Source organism: Drosophila erecta, unplaced genomic scaffold (genome assembly GCF_003286155.1).
Source record: "Drosophila erecta strain 14021-0224.00,06,07 unplaced genomic scaffold, DereRS2 tig00000000-arrow-pilon, whole genome shotgun sequence".
Taxonomy (NCBI): domain Eukaryota; kingdom Metazoa; phylum Arthropoda; class Insecta; order Diptera; family Drosophilidae; genus Drosophila; species Drosophila erecta.
The window spans coordinates 9775010-9784203 of record NW_020825194.1 but is presented as its reverse complement, the minus strand read 5'-3'; the positions used below and the strand labels follow the sequence as shown (position 1 = coordinate 9784203).

The 9194-nt window shown below is 41.1% G+C and overlaps 3 protein-coding genes across 5 annotated transcripts; 1 reads left to right on the top strand and 2 right to left on the bottom strand.

Moving 5' to 3' along the window:
* Positions 1-93: 93 nt before the first annotated feature.
* LOC6554798 (E3 ubiquitin-protein ligase Rnf220) lies at positions 94-2189 on the bottom strand. The gene is made up of 2 exons (XM_001982193.3): positions 1973-2189; positions 94-1904 (listed from the first exon to the last, which is right to left on the bottom strand). The coding sequence occupies exon 2, from the start codon at positions 1649-1651 to the stop codon at positions 443-445; it is 1209 nt and encodes a 402-aa protein (XP_001982229.1). The 5' UTR covers positions 1652-1904; positions 1973-2189; the 3' UTR covers positions 94-442.
* A 192-nt stretch (positions 2190-2381) lies between these two features.
* Positions 2382-6662, top strand: LOC6554797 (transmembrane protein 47). 3 transcript variants are annotated; one of them, XM_015153378.2, is made up of 7 exons: positions 2384-2955; positions 4427-4701; positions 4776-4851; positions 4917-5103; positions 5170-5319; positions 5377-5439; positions 5503-6662. In XM_015153378.2, exons 3-7 carry the CDS (start codon positions 4801-4803, stop codon positions 5661-5663), a joined length of 612 nt encoding a protein of 203 aa, XP_015008864.1. In that variant the 5' UTR covers positions 2384-2955; positions 4427-4701; positions 4776-4800; the 3' UTR covers positions 5664-6662. The 3 variants fall into 3 exon arrangements, with proteins under 3 accessions (XP_001982228.1, XP_015008864.1, XP_015008865.1); XM_015153379.2 differs by having other exon boundaries at positions 2387-2565; XM_001982192.3 differs by lacking the exon at positions 4427-4701 and having other exon boundaries at positions 2382-2955.
* Positions 6663-7725: 1063 nt separating this feature from the next.
* LOC6554796 (mitogen-activated protein kinase kinase kinase 7) lies at positions 7726-9143 on the bottom strand. Its single transcript, XM_001982191.3, has 5 exons — positions 8833-9143; positions 8479-8778; positions 8234-8413; positions 8047-8182; positions 7726-7992 (listed from the first exon to the last, which is right to left on the bottom strand). The coding sequence occupies exons 1-5, from the start codon at positions 8881-8883 to the stop codon at positions 7814-7816; spliced, it is 846 nt and encodes a 281-aa protein (XP_001982227.2). The 5' UTR covers positions 8884-9143; the 3' UTR covers positions 7726-7813.
* Positions 9144-9194: the final 51 nt, after the last annotated feature.

Genomic DNA, 9194 nt, shown 5'->3' with positions numbered 1-9194 from the left:
ATTTGTGATTTACTTCACATCAAATATATATGCATATAGTTATATTAGTTTTTTTTTTTTTATTGAAGCCAAAAATAAAATTTGAAAACAATATTGTACGGATTGTTTTAATTGCATTTTGATTTTAGTTCAAAATAAGAAATTTAAAATAACTCGTTTGAAAATCGCTATAGTTAGCATGTCTTTAAACGCTTTTTCCTCTTTTACATGCTTTTTTCATTAAAATTATCCTTTAAGTACACTTACTTATTAATTATGTTTTCTGCGGTTCATTGCAAGAGTTACATGGTAGGCTTATTGTAATGTCACGTAATATAATTGGTATTTGTAATCTATATAAATAATATGTATAGGGATTATCATCTACAGCTGCGTTGGGAGCAAAGCCTTTTTTATGGCGAAAGCAATTTGGCAGCGGGGATAACAAGTCTGAGGTGGACGTCTACAGGTAGATTCGTCGCAGGTCTTTCGGCGTTGTGATCGAATTGCACTGCGGACACAGCTTTCGCGCACCGAGAGTCTGAAGCCAGCACTGCTCGCAGTGGACGTGCCAGCAGGAAACGGAGATGGCGGGATTCTTGTAGTCGTCGATGCAGATCAGGCACTTGTACTTGCCCTGCGCCTGCTTCTCGTAGAGCCGCAGCTTGGCCTTCAGCGATTCGATGATTTGCTGCTGGTTCTGGGAGGTGGAACGCGTAGACCGCGACGTAGATGGCTCCTCGCTGCCAGGTGAAGCCTCCACGTTGCTGGTAGTGGCAGTCTCTTGCTCGATGGCTTCGCTGGAATGGTTGGGCTTGGGCCCATCGCTGGAGGAGATAAGTCGGCGCACATAGCTGGTAACATCCGCCTCGGATACATTTCCCTCCGTGTCTTCGTTGACCAATGGGATCACATCGCCCTCGCCATACTGCGTAGGACCGTATATGTGTGTATCATCCTCGTCCACGTTGAGATCCTCGTCCTCGTCGTCCTGCGCCTGCTGGCTGCCATTGTATTTGATAGTCTGGCCAAGGCCCAAGGCGGAATAGCCACCCTGCACGAGTGTGGATACGCGAATGCGCTTCTGTCCCGCCCACTCGTACTCTTCGTATTCTTCGCTGTCCTCCGAGTCCTCACTCGAATGCCGTTCCCCATTGGCCTGACCATTTCGGCGGCTCTGGCGCAGGCACTGATTTACATGCTCTTGGATATTGGACTGCGGAAAGTTGTGGTTGCACACGGGACAGGTGGGTTGGCTCGATTCGGCAGCAGCTACGGACGGTGTTGCTGCTGCTGGAAGCGGAGGAGCTGCTGCCGTAGGATTTGCAGTTGCTGATGGAGCAGGAGAAGCCGGACGCTTCCTGGTGCGCTGGCGCTGACGGGCCTGCCGATTGCGCTGCACCCGCTGGAACACGCTCCACGGTTGTCTGCCTCCCGATCCCGAACCGGAGTTTTCGGACGCGGATGGTCCGCTTGCTCCGACAGCTGTGGCCGGTGGATTGACAGCGCTAATGGGGGGATTGTGCAATCGCTCCATCTCCACTTGGCAGTGATCGGCCACCTGACTGCGCTTGATCTTTACGTCGCATGTGGGACAGATCACGTCGTCGTCGCTGTTGTTGGTTAAGTGCTGGGCGAAGTTCTCGCCGTTGGACACCGTGTCCGTGGCCATAGATTCACTGGGTCCACCGCGGACTCTTTAGGATGAAAACGAAATTAAGAGATTCTATAGTCGAATTTTGTTTTGTTCGATAATCTGTCCAAGCCACGCGACGCCGATTTCTTACGCACAGTGTCAAACGGGCACATTGTTTTCCAGTATTTATTGTCCCGCTTAAAATGGTAATTGGTTTTGGCCCCCACCGATATACATCGAGTGCTTTGTAAAACCGTTAAAAAAGCGCCACATGATTAGTTATTAAATGCTTGAGGAATAAATGAACTTTTTTTAATGAAAAAAATAAAACTTTGAAATAATTAATTATTTTTTTACTTGCGTGTTAAGTTCAGCAGTAGGAATACTTCTGACTTCCGACTTGGCATCTCAACTTCCCATTTGCGCTCAAGTTGTGAAATCAAGTAATTGAAAACACTGATATCATATTATATTTTTCTATTACGGTTCGTCATTTTAAATACAAGAAGATGTACATATGTATGTACATAGATAATAATCAGATAGCGGTGTTTACATGCTCCACATAGCTTTTGAGGGTGCAACAGATAGTGTCGCTCCCTCTGTTAGGAAATTTCTACAAATCCTCGCCTTCGATTTGATACAAATTAACACCTCGGCAATCTGTCTATCTATCTAAGAAAGCAAAGTCTTATAAATTTACATAATTATTTGTATTAAAACTTATGTCAACGGTAAAAGTGAATTAACCGATAGTTTCAAGGCACTTATCGCTATCGAAAATGCCAAGCCAAATCGATGGTATCGAGAATACATCGATTTTAGTTCCAGCTCTATGAGGGAAGCAAAACATTATTATTTTCGTCGTTTTTATTTTTTGATTATATAGAAAAGTCAGTGGTCGAGGAACATGTGAAAGTGGGAAAGTGACAGAGCTTTTCAAGCAGAGTGTAAGTGCACACAGGTTGAACCAAAAAGCGACGCATATTTTTGCGAAAGTGCAAAGCAGACGGCGAGAGTGTGAAAAGGCAGCGAAAAGAGAATAGAGAAAAAATATAGCAGCCAGTTTCTAGTGAGCGTTAGTTTGTGTGCGTGTGCCATATTGTTTAATAAGGAAAATATACTAAAACAAACGCAGAAACAGCAACAACAATGCATTACCAGCAGCAGCAGCAACATCAACAACCACAGCAGCAGGGTAGCCTTGTTGGCTACAACAACAAAATGAACGTCTTGCCCAATTACACGCTCAGCGGAATGAGCTCCTTTGATGCCGAATCGCTGCCAGATTATTCAGAATTTGATTCCGAATCGGTGACCCTGGACTATTATAAGGAAAGGTATATTCCTGAACCTAAACAGATCGCATTTTGTTTTGCTTCCGTTCTTTCGCATAGCCACACACACATATATATTGAAGCATATGTACATACATACGTGTATAGAAATACCCTCGCCCTTGTCATTGTTGTTGTTTTGCATTTGGCCATTTGCCCCAATTTTGCCTGCCGTTACCGTTACGTTCTATATAGCGATTAACCGTTATGATCCTGTTGCCATGCCACTCACCCACACACACACACACACAACCACACACACACAAAGTCAGTACTCGCTCATCTGCGAAATTCGTTTTTGTTTTTATTCAACATTTCTAGCCGCTATATGTAAAACTATATTTATCCCCGTCTGGCCCGTCGAAATATCTCGAGATTCGTTAGACGCAACATCTACTCACACAAATCTTTGCATCTTTGTTTGCGTGTCTGTATCTTGAAGATATTAAAATTGGCAAGGAATCGTGTGAATTGTGTATATGATGTTTTGTTTAGCCGAATTTTATATACGCTTGCATTTTTAGACAAAGTTCATTCAACATTATACATTTTTGACAAAATAATTTCCTTAAAAGATGGACTTGCTCTGAAAACAAAAGATTACTAGTAAGGTAGACCTATTTTATATATTCTGAAAAAAATGTCAAAAAATTATCAGAGACATTAAAACCTATCAAGATTCTGACCCATATTTATAACATATGTATATAAATAGTCGCAAACATTTGACCAATACTATTGTATCCTCAGATAGGGTATAGCAATGGAATGCGAGTAGATAATTAGCTTGGCGGTATTTCCAGCATTGCAAATGCTTAGTTGCAGTCGCCTTGCAGCATAATTTATGTGGGGGCTGCACCTCATCACCCCAGCTTCCGTCTTTTGTCATTGGGTCTGTACTCCCCCCAATGAAGACTGAAATATTCCGCCGCGTTTTTGTCTGGCATAATAGAGCGATTTCAATTTAAACAATCCCAAACTCATTCAACTGTGGCAACGCATTGTTTTGTAAATTGCGTCAGTTAATCCCTGGCATACATACTACATTGCTGTCTACAATTGTGGTCAAAATAGTATAGCTTACTCTGCTGTGTTGTAGAGACCTCTCAACCAAACTCTGATCGTATTTGTCACTTATCAATGTTATTATGTGAATCTAAACAATATAGAGGTAAAATCATTAAAAATGGTAATAGAATAGTAGCAGTATTAAACGTAAAACTTTGAGCACTACTGTAGGTTTAATTGTCTAGTTGATGCAGTTCGATTGGAATGAACCCCTAATAGTTTGCCATTGTCTTTGTCGATGTTGTTGCTCGAGTTGTTTTTGCATGTTGCTGCTGCTTACTTAACTGCTTTGATGTAAACAAACATGTTGTACGAACAATGTGCGCCAGTCGCTCTAATCGAATGTCACCAATTTCTCTGTTTCCCGTCCTGCTAACAAACAAATCCCTCCCATTTGACCATACAGATGTTGAACGGGCTGCTTCCGCCAGCAATTTGAAATTGAAAACGCATTGGATAAACCTCAGCGCGCAAACCAAAAGCAATAAAACGCCAATTGAAGCATTTATATTAGATTGTTATAGCCAACCGGAGTAGCATTTACTTGCCTGCCCCTACAAACGAAAAAAAAAAAAAGAAACCCTTCCAACATCCCACTAAGCAAAACTAACCAAGAAACGCATTGAAACGCATTCCAATTAGTAGCTGCGGGCAGCACTTTGCCTGCATATAGTCGATAAGGTGAGTTTGGCTTGGCCGATAAGGCAGTTAAAACACTACTCCCACGCAATTAATATTAATTATCATGCACGCAGTGTTCTACGTCCACCAGCGGAGAAAATGGCGCCGACCACGACGATTGAGACCATCACAATCACGAGGCCGCTTAAGGTATGCATTTGGTCTGAAGTTTCAGAAACTTACAGATTGGCCAACTGATTTCTCTGCCTTCACAGGTGATTGCATTTATCTGCGGCGTCATCGTGGTGGCCCTGATGATTATGGCCCTGGCGTCCACAGATTGGTTAATGGCCTCGGACTGGCGGCAAGGTCTCTTTGTGCACTGCATTGAGGACGATTCGTTGTCGCCACTGCCATTCAACATCCAGGACCCGCCAGGATGCTATTGGACCCGCGATGTTGGTATGTATTACATGAAGTAACAGCAATCTTAAGCAAGAACTTAACGTACAATTTGTATAATTTAAGGCTACATTAAGGCCACAGCCGCTCTCTGCATTATCACGCTGATAACGGATGTCATTGCCACAGTACTGACAGGTCTGGGCCTCCGGACGCAGAACCATAATCTAAAGTATAAGTTCTACCGCATAGCTGTATTGGTGATGCTTGTATCCTGTGAGTAACTAACTAGGTTTATGAAAGAATCACATGCTAAATGTTACTTTTTCGCAGTGCTGGCCGTTTTGTCCGCCTTGATCGTATATCCAGTATGCTTTGCCGGCGAACTAACCATGGGTATGGAAACTAGAAATCTTAAGCTTAACTCCCCACTGACTAATATTCTAATTCGTGTAATAGCCAATCGACGAGTCTGGGAATTCGGCTGGGCCTACGGCGTTGGCTGGGGCGCGGCCATCTTTCTGTTTGGAGCCGTGGTCCTGCTGCTGTGCGACAAGGAGTCGGAGGAGATCTACTATAAGGAAAGGAAAATCGTACATGAAAACCAAATGCGCGCCTAGGCAAGGCCGCACGACCTGCCTGACGTCGTTCTGTAGAATAAGTATATAGCAACCAACCAACAACACACACAGACACATAGATTTCGATTTAAATCAGACTCAAGAACAGAAGCAATTTGCAGCTAAGCGAATGTGTTACAATTATGATTGTGTATATCATGACCATTTCAAACCAAAAATCCGTAGCCATCAGCCATCCCACCCACCATCTTATAGTACTCGGCATTTGTTTAGATGACGTTTCCCCAATGAGTTCATATTGTGTTCGTTTCGAAAGGTAATCGTAGACAAGCCACAAACACACGACCCACATCTATCATGTAGTCAGTCACATGTATGTACGTCTAGGAATTCTGAAAGTTAATCGCATTAACCAAACCCCTATATACAATTGCATGCCCCATGAGTTCCACAGCATTGTAGGCAACTTTTAGAGCTGCTTTTCCGTAGAAAACTGAGAGCAGGTGCTAGTTGCAACTAGACCTCTTACAATATTGTACTCATACTCAGCTACATATACATAGCAATGTACTCCCCATGTATCTCAATCCTAATCGTGAGCAGAATCCAAATTAGAATTTGTATATGCATCTAATCGAGAAAACAGGTAACCACGACATATAAAGCTACAATGTCATCGTCATTATCAACGTTTCATGCCGATTACGCTTTCAAAACGTTTGTTTGTGCTCCATACATCCGTTTCGAATATAATTAATTATGTGTTTGTCCCAGTGTATCGTGCGACCAACACCAATTGTACTCGAATATGTGTTGCTCTTTTACCTTTTGTAAAATAGTTTTACCAAACAGTCTTGTACTCGAATGTCCCCGAGCCGTTCAGTTATTGTTTAAGCCGACTTTTAAGTGTAATCATTCGTTTGTAACCTCCTAATTTGTAATTATTTATTGATACCTGTGTTCTTACCACAACCTAAAACCTATCACACCCAAATGACAACAATAAAACGTTTTTGACACCTTTTGTTAACACTTTAAGACCATATTTTATTTACCTTGTTAAGCTTTTTTTTATACACCATAAGATTCTTTAAGTTGTAAAACCAGCATAAGGTATGAGTATTGGCGATATCGCAACAACTATAACTAAGCCATCCTTTTCTATAATTCATTGTTATCTCTGAAGTTCATTCTAAATTCGTCCATCACATCTCGCAATCAGAACATCCTTATGTTTCGTTCGTTTGTTTTTAATGAGAAGATTTTGATTCAACGCCGAAATGAAGTGAAGCAAATGCAACCAAAATTAATGCGACCTAAATTACAACAATACAAAGGGAATATATATGCTTGAACATCCATATATCCATATATATGAAGACATTGAACAAATCGTAGGCAGGAACGTGCGGTGAAAAAAAGACGAAACGAAAACAATTATAGCGAGTATTAAGACAACAATTATACCAAAACCAATTGAATTAATTAAACTATGCTTACATACACGCATGTTTATATATATAGTTATATATATAAGTTTAAAGTATGTAACAATTAAAACAAAAACAAAACCGAATAAGTAAGAAGGCAACCTATAACTAACGAAACAATTATACTCCAAAACAAAACTCTACGAAACGTTACAGTTTTCCATTGTGTAACCAAACGAATGAGCGAGGATCATTTTGTTTTAACAAGCAAGCAAAATATATATACAAACACATATGAATATATTTATTAAAACGTTTTAAAATTTAATTTTTTAAATTTACATTCGATAGGTAAAAACCAAAAACAAAACATCACCAGATTAGGTAACATTATCAAACGTATTGCTAGTGATCCATATACTGTAAAACATATGCCTAGATCATATTTTATAAATTCCCTATATGCATACCTAATACCTAAACCTATACCCGCATCTAACGAAAATAACAAACTATGTATTTCCGCAAATTATTCTGCAGTTCACTGGAATGTAACCTTGAATTGAATATTTGGCGCTCCACACCCCAAAAAGCATCTAACCCACATCCCACACAACCAACCAATCCGCATAATGCGTACACTATCCCGTACAATGTAAATATTTCAGGAGAGTTTTCAAGAAAATAAAATAGTGTTTAACGTTCACAACGATATCTGTTATTAATATGGAATGCGTGAAGTGGTGAAGAACTAATGTTCTATGAGTAAAAATCCAGTGGTCCAATGGGTCCCGCCTCACTTACGATTTTCCCCATGATTTGGGAAATCAGTTCCATAGAGAATCTTCTGTTGGGATCTGGGTCCCAACAAGCACTTAAAATACTAATAGTGTCCTCGGGGCAGCCTGCCATAATATCACCTAAGTCCGGCCTTTCATCTGAAATTTAAGATCCTTACAAAAGATCCTTATAATATCGAGTAAATGTCTTGCCTCCATTAATAGCCATGTACAGTTCGAAAAGGGTATCATAATGGCCAAATGGCACTTTGCGCGACAGTATTTCCCAAAAAGTAATTGCCCAACTGTGCACATCACACTTTTCATTGAATTGACTTGCTTGTAGAACCTGATTATAAGCTGATTATTAGATAAGATTTCAGTTCAAGCGATTTCTTACCTCGGGAGACTTGTATCTGCAGGTCCCCGCATTACACGACATCGATAGGGATAGGTCCACAACAGTTCCAAAGTCGCAGATCTTCAGCTTGAGTCCCTTCTGACATAGCAGTGTATTAAGTGGCTTTATATCGCGATGAATGACTGCTTTCGGCTGCATGCCATGGAGATAGGCTAAGCCCTGTAAGGCATTCTCAATATTCATTCGGCACAATAACTTCGCTCGACGGCGGACGTCTTACATACCAGAGCGATCTGATGCGCCCAGTTGAAGGCGTGGCCATGGGAGTAACTTGGCTTGCTTTCCGCATGCAGCAAACTGGACAGAGATCCACCATCAACGTACTCCATCAGGAGCAGAGTGCAGCCCTCATGCCTGGATGTTCCGTAGAGCTGAACTATATTCACATGGTTGGCTTTTGCGAGCTGGTAGATCTCCCTTGCAATCTTTTTGTCTTCACATCCCTCTCGAATTCTCTTTACTGCGATCTCGCGATTTCTCCAGTCGGCCTTGTGTACGCTCCCAAAAAAGCCTGTACCTATAAGCTGCAATGCAATCTCACTTTATAATTAATGCCATCTTATCGGCGTGGCCATCACCTCTTTTGTCACTATCTCTTCATAGGGAACACCCTCTACTGCAGCGGCCATAGCTTATCAAATGCCCAAATCCGACTGAGTTTAGATCGCGAAAAATTTTGCACATATCTTTGACTTTTATTTGACGACGGATTTCAGCGGATACGACTTCTTATCTTATCAACAACGATTACCTCTGAGATAATGTTTTGTCGAAAAAAACAGGAATAGTATTCTGCACATTATGCAAAAAGTTGAATTACAATTTCATCCACAGTTATCGAGGAGATTGCATATTTATATTAGTACATTTTTTACATTCATCGTGTTCGAAGCTGTGCTAAAATAAAAATACTGTGTATAAAAAATACCCACGCTAAAAA

What these genes read in the sequence shown, in the direction of transcription:
- LOC6554798 (XM_001982193.3), bottom strand. Translation starts at nt 1,651, where the DNA reads ATGGCCACGGACACGGTGTCCAACGGCGAGAACTTCGCCCAGCACTTA.
- LOC6554797 (XM_001982192.3), top strand. Translation starts at nt 2,768, where the DNA reads ATGCATTACCAGCAGCAGCAGCAACATCAACAACCACAGCAGCAGGGT. An exon ending in CTGGACTATTATAAGGAAAG is followed by an intron (nt 2,956 to 4,775) that starts GTATATTCCTGA and finishes TCATGCACGCAG; the next exon opens with TGTTCTACGTCCACCAGCGG. An exon ending in CTATTGGACCCGCGATGTTG is followed by an intron (nt 5,104 to 5,169) that starts GTATGTATTACA and finishes GTATAATTTAAG; the next exon opens with GCTACATTAAGGCCACAGCC.
- LOC6554796 (XM_001982191.3), bottom strand. Translation starts at nt 8,883, where the DNA reads ATGGCCGCTGCAGTAGAGGGTGTTCCCTATGAAGAGATAGTGACAAAA. An exon ending in GGGCGCATCAGATCGCTCTG is followed by an intron (nt 8,414 to 8,478) that starts GTATGTAAGACG and finishes AATGCCTTACAG; the next exon opens with GGCTTAGCCTATCTCCATGG. An exon ending in GTACATGGCTATTAATGGAG is followed by an intron (nt 7,993 to 8,046) that starts GCAAGACATTTA and finishes CTTAAATTTCAG; the next exon opens with ATGAAAGGCCGGACTTAGGT.